Genomic DNA, 18,127 nt, shown 5'->3' with positions numbered 1-18,127 from the left:
CTGACAAAAGAAATAAGTTGAATGGTAAATAGTAAGAAAACATTTTTACAACTAAGGTTATATCACTTGAAGAAAAATGAAATAAAAACTTTTTTTAGACTAAATTTTTTTCTTTCAAAATTTCAAAAATAACTTAGTTTGTTATTATAATACTCGCTTAACGATGATTATGCATAACTTTGTAACATAAAATTGTTAAAAGATTATCAACTTTCAAAAGCATGAACGTTCATACATCATAACATATCAGCCAAACAAATAACTAAAAATAATTCCGCTCACAGCAGAGGCAGTCAAAGCCGCGCCCCCTTTCCACGCGATGTCTTCAAAGTTCTCCCAAAGTTCTCGCTTCTTCATTTCAGCGTCCAACCAAGCTCGGAACTTGCCGACGTCGGCCGCCTGGCCCGGCGACTCCTCACTGCACTTGTCCGCCATTTCCTCGCACGACGCCTGATGAATTCCGACGACGACTTCTTTTCCGTCTCGAACTTGCACAACTGGCGATCCAGAGTCGCCGCAAGCCGCCATCGAGCAGCCGTCGCATCCTTGGTGGCATCCGTAGCAGAGGTGGTGGTCTCCGTCGAAATCTTCTTCGAAATGCTCCTCGCAGACACCGTCGGGAAGCACGAAAGCTTTTCCTTTGCGGGCGACGTCCGTTTCAATGTTCACCCCGTCGTCGTCCAACCCAACACTACCCCACCCCACAACCGCGCACTCCTTGTACTCTTCGGCGTTCCAGCCCTCATGCACGAGATTGGCCGGCTGAACTCGCTCGCTCATCTGCAGGGGACTTTTTCCCAGAAAGATCAGAGCAACGTCGTATTGGTCGGCCGCTTCTCGGTACTTTTCGTGCCGGATTACAGCCGAAATGTCCACCAACTTTTTCTGAGCGAACCCTCCGACGGCCTTTCTGTTTTTGGCGCCCGCCAGAACCGTTATGGCGTCGGGCGGGTAGCTTTTCCCGCGGCGGACTTCGCTGTCGAAATTGTGGGCGCAGCTCAGGACCCATTTGCGCGAGACGATGACCCCGCCCCCTAGATACGTCTCCGGTTGCGTCCCGTCGAACTTGAACTCCATTTCGATGTAGACTAAGTATTTGAACTCGCCCTCTTCTGCCGCCACGGCTCCCACCATTTGGCACGCTGCTGTTCGGAAGAGCACGGACAAAATAAACATAATCAATAAGCTGTTTGAATTCATTTAGATAGGTGTGCATTCTATTTGGGATCTTCTTGCAGTACATTTTTGTAAGATTTTTACAAAAAAATTTCAGTATACGAATGACGTAATTAAGTGATCAAACTAGCGTTGATTGAATATTTTTTCCGTTAAAAAACGATCTTATGACTAAAATTATTGAATGACTGCTATAACAAGTTGGAAATTTGTGTTACGAATAGGTACCAAGGGTAGTGCGTGGTGACTCTAGGACAGCTTAAACTTGACTCCCTTGAATGTGTTGTATTTTGTACTTTATGGTGCAATGCAGTTACTTTAACACTGAAAAAATGACACATTAAGGTTTAAGAGAACTGTACTTAATACAGTTTACGTTTCTTCGCAACCGTTATGACGTCATTATGCTTTTCCACTTCTAGGCAGAATTATACAAAAAATGCTCAATTTTGAATTTTACTTCAAAATGATTTTACTGAGTTATTTTTCTCATTCAAATTGCTTAACAATGCCCGAGCTGCCATACATGTAAGTGTGTGAATTTTTCAGTTTTCAAGAAATCTGTTATTTTATAGCATTATAAAGTTTAAAAAATTTAATTTTGTTTAGATCAGCGGTTCTTAACCTTTTTTTCGTATTTTACCCCTTTATGGAAGGTATTTACTAAATTTGCTCCTAATATACAAAAAAAATATACTGCATTTAATTTACATAAACTTTACATGTTTAAAAAAAAAATTAGGATCAAGTACATCACTACTTTTTGGTTGCACTCAATCTGTGAACAAAAAATAATGTTTCGGCACACTTAAACTAATTTTTTTTGATAAACTTTATTAATTTTCACACAATACATATCACCATTGAATAGAAAACACACCTAACTCACTAGGGTCTATATGTTATCATCACAAAATCTTCATTTTAGCAATACTTACAATCCGAAAATATTAAAGGTAAGCATAGGTTAGTATTGCTAGAATTACTAGTGATCTACCGAATCCAGTATCAGGATACGGTCGGATGCTAATTTGAAAATAATATACGGATCCTAATTTAAATTATATATCCGGGTCCTAATTTTTGGAACCGGTAGATCACTGAATTAACTTATTCTCCTCAGTTCCTTTGGTTATACATACTAGATATAACGGAAAACTTCAAACTTACACTAGACTAGATAATCTGGAATTAACAATTAAGAGGGAAAAAATCTTAGGCGTATTATAGGAGTTATGAAACTTACACTAGATATTGCGGGAATATTTTGAAAATACATAGCCGATAGATCCGTTTAGATACTAATTCAAAACTAATGTTCAGATCTGGCCGGATCCTAATTTCAAAATAAGATAAGGATCCGGTAGATCACTATAAATTACTTACAACATCAATAAAACATGTTTAACTACATAAATATTTTTTTAAGTAGCACGTTATAAAAAATAAGTTGTTCAAAATATAAAGTTAAGAGAAAAAACATAATCAGTATAAACAGTATTTTTTTAAGCAATATCACCTTACCATAGATAAAGGGATTGACTAGGGGAGTAAAATTTAAATAAGAATGTGTAACTACGTAAAAAAATTATGTTAAATGGAGGTTTTAATAACTTAATTACTACTTTAAATATTAAAAAATTACTTAGGAAAATATTTAAAAAACTTATAGTATAAAAACAAATTTACATTAACTTACGTATAACTGTTGTTATAAACACTAATAATACTTTTTAAAGCTATATACCATTTGCAACTTAGTATTTACTAGAGATTACTCTTTTTTTTTCACAAACGTTTTCAAAGCTATACGAGTTTCATTTTCAAGTGGTAAATGTTAAATGAATTAAAAATTTTTTGGTTTGTAAAAATTTGTTTCTTTTATCTGTTCAATATTTTTAATTTTGTAAAAGCTGCTCGACTTTGCAACTCAATTAATTTGAGTTGATACTCCTCTAATACATTGATACACACTACATTGAAAAATAATTACTAGATAATTGTTTAAAAATTTCCAAGTTATAGCATCTGTTAATAAACTCAATGAAAAGCTACTACATTTTCATAGTTTAAAAAAAAGTCAGCGGTCAAAGGTGCACGAATGTTTCGAAAATCAAAGGAAGTTTTACGATGGCATCCTTTACCACTGCCAACAAGGCACAAACATATTTTGCTTTGTATACTTTTTGTTTTACAGTACCTAGCGCAGAGTTATTAAAACTTTGTTTTATTCAACAAACTTTTTTTTTTGCCAACCTGCTTTTAATATAAATTTAAAATACCACAATTGGTTTAGCTAAACAGTTTTTTACGAAAACTAACCTTACCTGTTTCAGATTCTTCTTCTAAATTTCTTTCATTTTTTAGACTCATCTGCGTTTTTATAAAATTATAGTTCGCAGCTCTTTTAACTTGTTTAAAGTTACCTACGTTTACAAAAAACACTCTATTTAAAAACGCGTATTTAAAAGTTTCATTACGTTTCAAAAAAATAATACAGATGATGTGTATAGCAAACTAGAGTACGACTGAAAAACTGGAAACAAACTTTTTAGATTATTTGTTTAGTTTACTTAGATTATTTGTTTTTACTTAAATTGCTTGCTGTTTTAAAAAATCTTAAATTAGAAATTTGTTACAATTTACAAATAACTAATCAGACTTTTTTAGTTTTACTTATGAAAGCGATTTTTAAATAAAAATTATATATTCAAAAAAAAGTTTTATTTCATTTTTATAGTATATTAAACCTTTTTATAAAGTTTATTTTAAGGCAACTTATATTACAGTAACCTCTCGCTTATTTACGCACATTGTGTCCACAGAAAAAGTGCGTAAAGATACGAGAGATCGTAAAGATACGAGAGGTACCAAATATGCTTACTATAATGGCTGTTTTTTAATATTGTTTCTAGTTAAAAGCAGACTGAGGACTTTTCCAGTTATAACAATTTGTTTACTTAATTTATAAATATGAAAACAAAAGCTAAAACTATATATATAAAAAAAAGGATTTAATTTTATATAAAATTATAATAGTTGTAGAAAAATTTTACTAATTTTGATAATAAGTAGATTTAATCTTTATATTTACTTATATCTGACCTGTTTGATACTTAACACTTGTGTTCTATTCTACTCAGAAAATTGCTGTGCAAGGCAAGTGTTACAGAAGAAATTAGAATAAATAAAAAACGTTAAATGAAAATTAGTTATATGTTTACTAAAAAGAAACAATTGAGATTTGTGTTGAGTGTAAACTCTGTTTTTATTAAGTATCACTGCTACTTTTTGCGAGGAAGTTTCATTAGATATCTTTTTTAGATGTTTATTCATATATAGGGCAAGAGTACTGTGTTATTTATTTGTGTTACAAACTCTCATTATTTCATTATACTTTCATTATTTAACACAGTCATATTTCTTTCAGAATTTTAATTTAATCTCTTATTGCTAACAAAATTTCTAATATACTGAGGTATAACTGAATGTTTATCAATAAGATAAGGAACATAAGTTTATAAAATATAAGATATAGAGATGTGAGTTAGTATTTAAAAACATATTTTACATTAAAAATTTACAACAAACCTAAATTGTGCAATATTAAAGAAAACTAAAATTTTCATTGTTAGAATTTTTTAGAATTCTAAAATGCGTAACTAAACGAAAGTTCGTAACGTCACGAGTGCGTAAAGATGCGAGAGGTTACTGTATTAGTATGTCGAATATAGTTTAAATCTTTCATAAAAGTCGGTGTTAAAAACAAAAACTTAAATGTTGTTCTATTTTTATTAATTTAATTAGTTTTACTTTTGAATAACATACTAAAAAGATATAACAAAAAATGAAACAAACACAAAACAGTTTTGCATGCTATTAAAATATTAAATTAATTTTTTTTATCTAATTACTCTTTTAGTTACTTTTCTTACTCACCAGTTTTACTGAGTTCTTTTATGTCATTTTAAAATAATTACCAAAAAGTGTTTCCTAATTAGTTTTGTTTCTCAAATGTTGTTAAAACTTTTATTATAAATTAACTGAATTCATTCATATGGTTTAAAGTTAGATTATGTTTTGATTTTAACACATCATATATAGTTTTCACAACTATTTATATTAATTTTTCTTTCAACACTCTTTCAAAAAAGAAATTAAACTTAATTTTTAGCTGATGTTAAATCTTATACATTTGACTATGATTTTTTTATAAGTAAATATGTTTCAAATCCAACTTTTTTTTTTGATGTGACTGTAAAAGTAATTTAAGTTGCAGTATTTTAAGTTTCAATAAGTTTTGAAGATAATTTTAGATAAAGTAAGTATGATCTACAAATAATTTGTTAATTAACTTTGAGTAACTGATGTTAATGTTGTATTAAAATAAACTATTGGTAACTAAACTATTCTTTATTTTATACTACTGAGTTTTTTTTAAGTTAAATACTTTAAGTATCTTCATGGTAGCAATCTAAACACTTATTACAATTCTTCAGCCTTGTATTCTTATCAAAATGTCTTCATGCAATGACGTCACAAAAAGCACTGACTCGTACCCGGATGCTGAAAACCTTTCTCGATCTTCGACGAGTCGCAACACATTATCCAGGGAAGTTCTTCAATCTTTCGTCCGTAACGCATCCGAACGAAGATCTCAGCTTTCACCTTGGGAAAATGTCCTGCGTCGTCAAAGCCCGCGGTCTCTTCAGATCAACCCTGACGGTTCACCTCTTCCGCCTCCTCGCAACCCCGACAAACCAATCGAGCAGGTCTTCAACGCGTTGAAATCGGTTGTTTCGAACCTCGGCGAACAGCTGCGCCACATCGATCGAACTGGCGAGAGTCACTATGCGGAAGAAAACCGCAATTATGTTATTGATTATCTGAAGAAGCGGGATGAGAGTACAGTATTGTATCAACAAAGCGTTGATAGGAAATTTGGAGAAATTTCGGCTGCCGTTGAAAATCTTACGGAGCTTGTTCGTAATCAGCGCTCAACGATCAGTATCAACGAGTTAAATCAACAAACCTATCAGCCAAATAATCAATTTTTGTTTCCACTTGTCATGTTTTCTGTTTCAGTTGCGTACTTTTTAGTGTTTAAAAAAGTTTCAGTTAAATAAGTTTATATATCAAACTATACATCTTTAAGTTTAGTATGAACAGTGTGTAAATTTTTTAACGTATAGATTTACTTTTTGGCTAAATTATGTTTTTACAATCCAACAAAAAATAAAAGTATACACGCTTTTCTTTTTTGGAACTTGTTTTATATTTTTTGATATGGATGCACATCACGTTGTGTAAACATTTGTAAATATTTTAATTTAAAAACTTGTTTAATAAAGTTTAAATGTTAAGCAAGTGAAGTTTATATATAAAAATTTATAAATTTTCAAGTATTACTTAAAATTTTTAGAATTAACATTTCAGTATGTTTAACAACTAAGTATATGATTTATTTATTAAAACAACTGTAAATGCAAAAGTGCAAATTAAGTATTTATTTACTACCAAACTTGAGTAAAAAAAGCGATCTTGTCAAGAACAATAAAATAGTAAACTGCACTAATTAGTTGGTAGTAAGTAGAATTCTTAGTTTGCAACTGTATATTTAAATAATTGCTTTACGTTACAATAAATTGCGCAATATTGTTTAGTAAAGATAAAAACTATTAAAAAAACTATATATAAATATATGATTAACTAAAGACTCAGATCACAGATAGGTTTTAAAAGTAATAAAACATCATAATTATTATGATTGTTGATATTATTTACGTAACTTACTTAAAAATCTAAAGAGGGACTCGTAATCTGAAATAGAAGTAACGTTGTCCTATAACAAATTTATGTTATTTATTATAGTGTAATATTATTCTTAACTATAGATTAATAACAAGTTGTGAAAAACAAAAATTGTGAAAAAAAATAATACTTTATATAGATGATTTTAGTTTAATTTCTAGTTGTATAAAACTATCATTTTGTAATTTAACTTTTAAATAGTTATAATTTTTATGAAACTTTGTGAAACTGGTCCGCAAAAAAATCACCTACCTTAACTAATAATTTAATTTTCACAAAATATAATTAAGCAAGTTTTTTAGTAGAAACATTTAAAAATTTAGTTTAAACACACAAACCTTTTGTTAATCTTAATATGTACAAGTGTTAAAAGCATTTGACAATCTAGTAGGTTTTAAATATAATTAATTAAACCTTTTTTTCTGAACTTAACAATAATAATTGATTAATTCATTGGTTTTAAATAGATTTATGGAAATTGTATATTTGATTCGCGACCGGTTTCGGTGGCAAGAGATTGCGACCTTGAGCATTCTGAGCCTTGAGCTTACTGTTCTTAGCGTTATAAGCCTTAAGCATTCTGAGCGACCTTGAGCAAATTGAGCATTCCTTTTTAACTATACACTCTTTGGTTTTAAACATTTAAATCCACAGTAAACTATTAAAACCATAGTTAGCATAAAGTAAATAGTTTAAACTCAGTGAAGCGTAGTATTTTTTAATAATGAAGGAACACTAAACGTTAGTAATTTAATTCTAGTGATTCAAAATAATTTTGGAAACTTAACATACGTTTAACCAAAGTAACATTTATTCAAAAGTATAGAATAATACTTTTCAAATTTTACTTCAAACATTGAACATATTTTAATAATTCGTAGAAATATTTAATTTACACTCTAGTTGCACATCTAGTTAATTACTTAATTGACACTCTAGTGGCACAGCGCATATGCACTTAAGCCCGCTTTATTAGGTCTCAACAGCGGTATCTTGCGACTATGCCTTCCTGATTCTTCCTTATAAGGAAGAAACCGGTTTTAGATTTTCTTGTATACTTTTGTTGACGGCCGTGTGGTAAAATGCACTATTTGTTATATTACTTGGTTTTTAACAGTTAGTTCTTGATAAAAAATATATTTTTCAAGGTTAGCTGTCAAACTTTTAATATTTTTTTAATAATAATTTTTGTTACTTATTTTTTTATCTTTATTTTTACTATCACTGTTACCTCTCCTAACCCTTACCCCCAGTCAGTAAGTTTTTGTTTTTTTGGTTTTTTATTAATTTATTTTTTAGTTTTTTGTTTTTATTTTTTTATTTTTTTTCACTCTCGGGCAAAATTTACTCTTTGTCTTCGTGCAATTTGGTAACCTCGTGCAATTTTGACCCGTTCCAATTTTTCAATAGTCGAGATAACCAATAGTCGACTCGTGAACTTCTTCAATATGAAATTACTTGAAAATTCCAAGAACATGATTAAATATTCTACTAGCTAATTAACTTTAAAATAGGAATTGAAATTTTCAAATTGAATTGAAAAAGAAGTATTGAATAAACAGACAACTTAATAGTATTGATTTTAAAGTTTTCATTTGTAGACTTTATTTTGACTCTAATTTAAGCTGTTTTTTTTTTCTTTTGTAAAAATTATATATATCTAAAAAAAGTCATGATTTAGATAGTCTATTCTTAGTCTGAAATCTGAATAAATGTTACATTTATAAAAAATCTATTATTCAGATTTCGGAACTCAATACGATAGAAAAAAAATTCTCAAAATACTTGGTCCTAGGATCTGGTTCACGAAGAACCTTTCGGTTATCGGGTCGCACAACGCACACCACGGATACCTTTTAAAGGGTTACATGACTATTCAAATTCTGACAACTCAAATTCCGACAACTCAAATTCCGACAATTCAAATTCCGACAACTCAAATACGACAATTCAAATTCCGACAACTCAAATTCCGACAATTCAAATTCCGACAACTCAAACTCCGACAATTCAAACTACGACAGTTCAAACTCGGACAATTTAAATTCGGTCATTTTAAATTTGGACAACTCAAATTCCGACGACTCAAATTCGGACAATTCAAATTCCGATAACTCAAATTCGGACAATTCAAATTCCGATAACTCAACTTCGGACAATTCAAATTCCGATAACTCAACTTCGGACAATTCAAACTGCGACAACTCAAGCTCGGACAATTCAAAGTACGACAATTCAAATTCGGACAACTTAAATTCCGACAATTCGAATTCTTACCATCCAAACTCTAACATTTCACATTTTTAAACTCTATTGTGGCAATTTATATTTCGATAATTTAAATTCGGACAATTAAAATTCGAACAATTCAAATTCCGGTAACTTAAACTCCAACATTTCAAACCTGACAATTTTATTTTTGACAATTCTAATGCCGACAACTAAAGCTCCGATAAACAAAACCAACACTATAAAATAAAGTTTCAAGGTTTATTTATTTTTATAGCAGGTAACCTCGTGTTAGTTTTTGCTATAAAAGCTTTTACAGCATTGACTGTTTAATTTATTATTATTTTAAAAATCAAAGTAAAATCAAAGTAAAACTATTTTTTATAAAAAGTTTAACAATAAGAATTTATTTTTATTTCAACTTTTGGTTGTTTACCTCCATACTTGTCGTTTTTAGACGATGTGTTTTGAAATTTGTTAAGTTTTGTTTTTTAGTCTTCAAGATGTTATGTTGGCTATTAATCTTCTTCTGTTATAGAGTAGGGTTTGGCAACGTATGGCCGCGGGCCGGATTCGGCCCTAAGAGTAATATGACCGGCCCACTAAAGTCATCATTACAAAACTTTTTATACACTTTGTATCATAGTTTCACACATAAAAAAACTGTATAAATTTGACTTGAAAGAAACATATTTTGAAAATTGAATTTTATTATATGTATAGTGATAAAAGACCATTTTTGTTGTAATATTTTGTTTAAATCAAAATCAGAGGTAATATTTTTTCTTATATTAAACCAATCTAAGAGACGTGCTTGGTTATATATAAGCGGTCCTGGCGGTTACTGACTATAACGCGCTAATAAAATGATATCTTTAGGTAGTTCTACTCTACTTTTTAGATTAATCTCGTTAATTAATAAAGTAGGTATATAAAATACTAATTGGACTAATACTATTAATCTAATAGGTTATAAGTGTTGATTAAACCTAAGTATCTGTTTATTGCAATAGTTTTACAAAGCAGTTAGATTACTTAAACTACAATTTATTGAAGTAGGTTTATAAGATTGTTAGAAAGCTTAAACTACTTGTAAAATGAAATCGATTCTATAAGTTTAGATTTAGACTGTATTTACAATGAATAAATGTGCGATAAACTACAACAAAATGTACTAACAAAATAGTTCGATAAGAAACACTTCGGTTTAACAGCCGAAGCGTAGAAAAAAAGAAATATTATGGATTAATATTGTGTCGTAAGACATTTTAGTAATTTAAAATTTTTATGAAATAAAGTATTACACTAAAATCAATAATATTTCTTAGTATTTAAAAATAATAATGTTTTTAAAATCTAATATTTTATTATTCAGAGATACTTACAACGACTAAATTTAATATCCCTTAATTTTTGTTAATAAAAAAGTAATAATTTATCAAGTAACTGTGGTTTTTTTAATACAAACAATAATTGTTTGACTTAGACTGATTTGAGTATTTGTTTTATAACGAAACAATACTTTTTAATTACATAACTAAATCAAATTGACATCCCCATAAGCATAACCACTATAAAAAAGTACTAAAAACGTATTCCCAAAAGTTTATAAACATTAAATTTTGAAATAAATAATTATGAAATATAATGCTTATTTTAAGAAAAGTTTGACTATAAAGTTGTATATCATTAAAGAATACAAACATTTTCAGTTTAGAATGTTGATAAAGATACTTATTTAAATCTTATTATCTAATTATGTTAGCATAAGAAAATAAAATAATAATGATATGGTAAAAAAGTTTTATCAATTTCAGCTATAAGATATCAAAACACAGTATTGTAATACTCGTTTTAATTTTTGCAATCAGAACTCGGGTTTTGGTCTTGTCACCGTGACTCGGTTCTCAACTTCTTATTATTGACTACAATGCATAAGTCTAGTTAGATTGGTAGAATAATATTGTAGAATTTACTTTTTTAAAATTATTACAGAACTATACAACAGTTTATTTATCTATTCAAATGTAAAGATTTTTTTTAATGTTCAGGTAAAATTATTAAATAAAATAAAAATTACACTTTAAGCACAAAATACTAATAGAATTAAACGTTAAAGTGTTTCAGCGTTTTATATTTTTACTTTTTACTATAGAGGTTGTTATTTATCATTCAAATAAGCACATGCTTGCTATTAGTATTGTTGGTCTCCTTTTATAAATTAATTTAAATTTATATAAGCTTATTAGTTCTTATGTAACTAACTAAACAAGTCTTTAAGTAAATTTTCAAACAAAAAATTCACTTAATATTTTTTAGCTTGCTTTTCTTTCATTTCGTTTAATTAATTGTTTTATTACTAAAGATTTAGATATTTGAATAATAAAAAAATTTGTCTAATAGCTCGTAAAAAACTTTATAAGTATATAGTGTACAACTCGATAACCAAAAAGCTCCTTTGTACCCCAGGTCTTTAGACCAAACTTTTTGAGCGCTTTTTTTATCGTTCATTAAACAATGTTAACAATGATAATTTATTTAATTACAAAAAAAAATATACATATCTTTTAAGATTACTTAATTTCTATGTTTAAAATTATTCAAAATTTTTTAAATAATATCTATATAGTACTTTATCTCAAATATAATATTATTTCTAATTGTTTGTTTATTATTTAAAAAAAAAAAAAATTTTTTTTAGGTAAAAAAATAATTCTATAAAAACTTTAAAATCTCAAATCTAAAAAGCAACGTTTGATAAAATTTATAATTTTCATTACATAATTTATTGTAACATATGTGTACATTTTAGTCTTCTTATTTAAATAGTTCAATTGTCGTAGTTTAAGTTATCCGAATTTGAGTTGTCGTAGTTTGGATTGTCCAAATTTGAGTTGTCGGAATTTAAATTGTCCGAGTTTGAGTTGTCGGAATTCGAATTGTCTGAATTTGAGTTGTCGGAATTTGAATTGTCGGAATTTGAGTTGTCGGAATTTGAATTGTCTGAATTTGAGTTGTCGGAATTTTAATTGTCGGAATTTGGACTGTCCAAATTTGAGTTGTCGGAATTTGAATTGTCGGAATTTGAATTGTTGAGCTTGAGTTGTCGGAATTTGAGTTGTCGGAATTTGAGTTGTCAGAATTTGAATAGTCGTGCACCCCTTTTAAAGTCCTTGTCCAGGAGAAAAAACTCCATGAACTTTATGATAAAAAAATACTTGTTTAAAAGTAAATTATTAAATATATTGATTTTAATTTAGGCTAAAATTTTTTAATGTTTTTTTCACTAATTTTGAATAAGTTTAATTTAATTAATATGTTGTGTAATGGGTGTATGATTTTTAAGGTTTGTGTTCTAGCTTTATAATTTTTTTCGTTTAATTGCTGAATCATTTTATACTTTTTCTATGTGAAACGCTTACATGATTTTATTTTAAGGCAAAGACCAACTCATAACTACAAATTGTGTGGGTTTTCTTATGCTTAAATAAAACAAATATAATACAAAAATTGTTAATAAATTTATTCTGATCAAATCAAACCAGTTAGATATGCTAAATAATTAATAAAAATCCAATATTATTCAATTTTGTTTAATGGATCTGATTATTTGTTTGTTTGATCTCAGATTTATTATTTTACTCTTTTTGTTATTTCCTTAAGTTTGCAGTTTCAACAAATTAAGTCACTTTTACAGATGTAAAATTGAGTTAAATTTTTGTCTTATAGTTTTTCTCAGTTTAATTGTAGCATAGGGTCTACCTGACAATATTTCCAAAACTTGCTAGTTGACACATACACAACAAAAGTATTAAAGACAGTTAGAAAAAATAATCATTATAGTTACTATCTTTATAAAATTAATAATATTAATTTGAAGAAAAATAAACAGTGAAGTTTTCAATAAAACTAACAATAACTATAGGCTGTTTTGAAATCTTAACTAAGTATACAATGTGCATTAAAACATTGTCCAAAACAGACAAAAATTTAAACAAATTATAAGAAAACTTCAACTTTAAATTTATTTTTCCTACAATTTTCTTTTTATAATAGTTTGAAAGGCTTTTCTTCCAAGAATATTGTTCAAAAACATCAAAAATTTGCTATTTTATTCAAAAAACCTACTTATAAAATTTTAATTTAAACTTGTCTATAAAAGCCTCAAATCAATTGACAATTAAGAAGGTTGCTAGTTCAAATCCTAGTGATTAAGGATTAAAACAAAATTTGTAAAAAAAAATTTAAGCACTAATAGCTAATAAAATAGATTGTTAAAAATAAAATAAAGTTTACATGTTTTTCCACAGTATCCATATATTTTTTGAAAAGTTAGAGACCATATAAGCTAAATCAAGGTGACCACTAAACCTGAAATCATGAAAAAACCTGGATTTATATTTTTTTTGATAAATCCCAGAATTTTGAACGAAAGTCTCTAAAAAAGGAATTTTGATTAATTTTTAAAAGTTAAATTAGATAATTATATAATTTTAGTTTTAAACAAAAAATCTATCATGTAGATAAAAAATTGTCATCACCAAGTTAAATGATAATCAAAATTAAACCACTATTTGAAATACATATGTAAAGTAGCTTTACAGTATCTTTTTAATGTTTTTATACATTTTATCACAGTTTTTAACCTTAAATTAAAACTTAAACTAAACTTAAAACCATGTACTTTCTAAAACCTGGAAGAAATTCAGAATTTCTCAAAAACCAGAGGCCACCTTGTAAGTTCAAAAAAAATTAAAATTAGATAAAAATAACATTAAAGTACTAGAGAAAATTTTAATTATATTAAAATAATGCTAAAATTAGATTTTAAGTATGTTCTATTTATTCTAATAAGTGTTGAGGTCTTTAGAAAAGTTTCAATTAAAATTATATAAGCCGATTTATTGGTTAAATCATTAAATATTTAAACATTTTTAAACAATTTCCCTGAAAAGAATATTTTATACATCAGAGGGTTGCCACTTTACCTGGAATTTGACAATTTAGACAAAAAAACCTGGATTTTGGGAAATTTTGAAATAAACCTAAAAAACATGGAATTTTGAACAAAAATCACTAAAAAAACATGGAATTTTCACTTGTTCACTACAGGGTTGCCACTTTACCTGGAAAAACCTGGAATTTTTAATAATTTTAACATTTTCAGTTGTAAAATTTTGATTTGACACAAAAAATCTATCATATAATTAAGATTTTTGTCATCATCAAAATTTTTTTTATTAAAAAGCACATTTAAAGTAACTTTACAGTATCTTTTCAATATTTTTATACTATTTAAGACAGTTTCTTAAATTGAAATTAACTTAAAACTAAAAATAGACCCAAAAATGTGTACTTTTAAAAACCTGGAAGAAATTTGGAAAACCTGGAAAATGTTTTGAAAAAACGAGTGGCAACCCTGACATCATTATAAAATTAAAGTTGTTAAGAAAAGAAGTCAGGAACTGTGTCATTAGTTGATAAATTTTTATCTGTAAACTTTTTTTGTTTATTTTTTATATAAAATTCTTACTTTTAAGTTTTTTAAAAATTCTTTCCAACAGAATTTTTAAATATATCAAGGAACATTTCCTGAAAGTTTGAGGTAGTTATCTCAAAATGCGTAGAAGAAGATAGATTTTTAGTGAAATAGTCTATTTTTGCCGTTTTAGTTTGCGCCTCCCATAAGGAACCTATTGTTGCCTCTGACTTTGATCGGCTATACCTCAAAAAATTATTTAAATTTTTAAAATCTGTAAAAAGCATCTAAAAGCTTAGTAAAAACTGTATAAAATAAGATCAAATTTCAAAAATAGTGTTAACCCCCTATGCCCTTAAATTCATGTATGCTTTTTGGCATGGTATTTTAATTACAATATTCATTTTTAGTTTTATAAGATAGTCATATATCCTAGTAAAGCCTAATAGTTGAAAGTTTAGACAAAGATAACTTGTAAAAAACTGGAATTTGATACTTTTCAAGAAAAAAATCTGGAATTATGAACAATTTTTACATGTCAAATTATTAAATATAAATAATAATTATGCACAGAATAAAATTTTGTTAAGATTTTTTTCTTTTAAAAGGCATTTAATGTTGCATTATAGCGTTATTAGATACATTTTTCACCTAAAGTATATTTTTTTACTAAAAAGGCAAGAAAGTTTTAATATTATAAAACTTGAAGATATTTCTAAAAAACAGTGGCCATCCTCTTTTTAATATTTTCAAGTTCTCGGTTTTATATGTTTGTTATAAACTGATGATGTTGTCTCAACTATAATGTTTTATTAACCATAACATTATTATAGTCAGTAACATTTAGATATTTTTTGTAATTTTACAGCTTATTTTATTTACAGCTATCAGGGCTTATTTTATTATTATAACTTTAGTTGCATTTCAGTCTTTTCTAAAAATTGCATTCCAACTAAAATACTATTTTATTTCATTTAAAAGATACATAAGCTCAAATTATTAATTTTTACTTTAGTAAATTTTCATTTTGGATTAATATAATTTAGACAGTTGATTGTACTACAAATTCTAATTGTTTGATCTATAAAAGCTTTTAAAAAGTTAAGACTTTATTGTTTGTTTTATTATAGTGTCATTTCAATCTTAAAAACTAAGTTTAAACTATTCTTTGAAATAAATTAACAATTATAACCATATCCATATTGTAGTATCATAGTTAATAAATTTAAAGTATATGAAATTACAGTTGCCAAATTTTAGTATAGACTAAATAAAGTGGTTGTAAATGTTATAGTATTTAAATTTAGGCTGCCAAGCGTCTAGTCTTGCTGCAATAAAGTTAAAAAGTTGAAGTTTTAAAACAGCTAAATTTAATATTGTTACTTAAAGCTGCTCTACTTATAAAATGATTTGGGAAAAATTACCATATTTAAGGTAAAGTAAATTTATTCTGGAAATACAAGTAAATCAGCACAATCAGTAAATGAACAAATAAGACTTTAAACTCAAAAAGAAAATCAATCAAAATAGTAAGATTATATTGAAATAATTATTTAATAAGCACTACAGTCTACTAAAAACCTAATAAAGAATCTTTTAAAGTAAATTTTTGTTGGATATTCACAAGTTTATTTTAAGGTAAAAAGTAAGTCATGGAAGAAAGATTTCTGTGAGCAGGCCTATATTTTCCACCATTTACAGGGTTGCCAACAAACCAGGAGTCCTGCTAAACCTGGAAATTGAGAAATTAAAAAAGAAACTGGAATTTTAAACAAAAATCACTACAAAACCTGAAGTTTTAAAGATTTTTTACATTTAATGTAATGAAATTTTGGTTTGACACAAAACATCTGTCATATAGATAACTTTTTTGTTATTACTAAGTTTTTTATTAAACACATTTAAATTAACTTTATGGTATCTATTTAATGTTGTTATACTAATTTAGACAACTTTTCTTTAACCTTAATTTTATACTTTGAGTAGACCCAAAAACTTATACTTCCAAGAACCTGAAACGAATTCAAAAAACCTGAAAGAAATTTCTCAAAAACCCTTGGAAATTCTACACTAACCTAGTAACTCAGATAATCTGAGTAAAATAAAACTGATTTGTAAACATTGGTCTCCCTATTATTGCCCTAAGTATACTAAGAATATATACATACTTAAAAGTGTTTTTTTGTGATTTTGTTCTGTGTTTTTGAGAAATACTAAGCAATGTTAACAATCTAACATTCATTATCAACAGTTTATAAATTGGTTTTTTAAACAAATAAATGACTGAGATAACAAAGTTTTAAGAATAAACTTTGAAAATAGTTTTAACGATAAAAAAATAAAATGCATTGTTTTAATGTGATCTAAATCACTTGAAAATTTGATATTTTACTTAGTTTTAATATTAATTATAGTTGTTTTTTAAAGTACAAGCTATCTTCTGACAATTTTTGAACAATTAAAGTTTAAATAAAGAAAATATTAAGAGACTAAAAACAATTTTTTTTAAATTCAATAAAATAAAACAAAAAACAAGACTATCTTCTTACATTAAGACCTAAATTGAGTATAATGTATTTTTTGTACTTGTTGTGATTATACAAATAATTATATTTTCCAATTTGAATTTTAAAATTTGAATTTTTGAGTTAAACTATTCAAAATATAATTTTAAGCGTTTGTTAATAAAGATCCTAGCAAAACAAGTTCACTGGAATATGTTATAGTAACAAATTTAAACAGTATCCTTTCTTTATTACACTTACACATGTTTCTTTGTGTTAACAAATTAACACACTTCAACGGAGCACTGTAAAAAAAATACTGCTAGGAACGAATAGAAGCTAGAGTAGGTGTATATATGTGTTTGTTAAAAGTAAATACCATAGATTATTGCAGATTAGGTTAATAATCTATGGTATTTATTATTATTATTTTGAATAAACACACACTTACACCTACTTTAGCTTCTATTTGTTCCTTGCAGTATTTATTTTTTTACAGAGCTCTGTTGAAGTATGTTAACTTGTTAACACACAGAAAAATGTGTAATTGTAATAAAAAAAGACTTTGTTTGAATTTGTTTTTATTATTCTTTTGTGTATATAAATTTTGTTTATTATAAAACAACTGAGTGAAAAGAAGAGTTTTTTAATAAAACTTTATAAAAAAAATATAAAGAGTATACTAGTTTTTTTCAACTTTTCTGGTTGTTACAATCTCACATGTTGTTAAATACAGAGTTGTTACAAAACCTGGAATTTGAGAAATTAAACTTGAGAAATTTGAGTAAAACTGGAATTTTAAACAATTTTTTATGTTAAGTAGTGAAATTTTGATTTGAAATGAAAAATCTATCTAAGATAAAAAAAAGTCGTTATTATCAAAAAGATTTAAATACACATTTATATTATAAAAAACCTATTTAAAGTA

General features: G+C 27.1%; 1 protein-coding gene across 1 annotated transcript; it reads right to left on the bottom strand.

Moving 5' to 3' along the window:
- Nucleotides 1-246: 246 nt before the first annotated feature.
- LOC145836666 (granzyme B-like) lies at nucleotides 247-1,176 on the bottom strand. The gene has a single exon (XM_082944451.1). The coding sequence runs from the start codon at nucleotides 1,174-1,176 to the stop codon at nucleotides 247-249; it is 930 nt and encodes a 309-aa protein (XP_082800577.1).
- Between the last annotated feature and the right edge of the window lie 16,951 nt (nucleotides 1,177-18,127).

This window comes from Thalia democratica, chromosome 5 (assembly GCF_965202585.1).
Source record: "Thalia democratica chromosome 5, ktThaDemo2.hap1.1, whole genome shotgun sequence".
NCBI classification, from domain to species: Eukaryota; Metazoa; Chordata; class Thaliacea; order Salpida; family Salpidae; genus Thalia; species Thalia democratica.
This window is presented reverse-complemented; position numbering and strand designations above follow the sequence as displayed.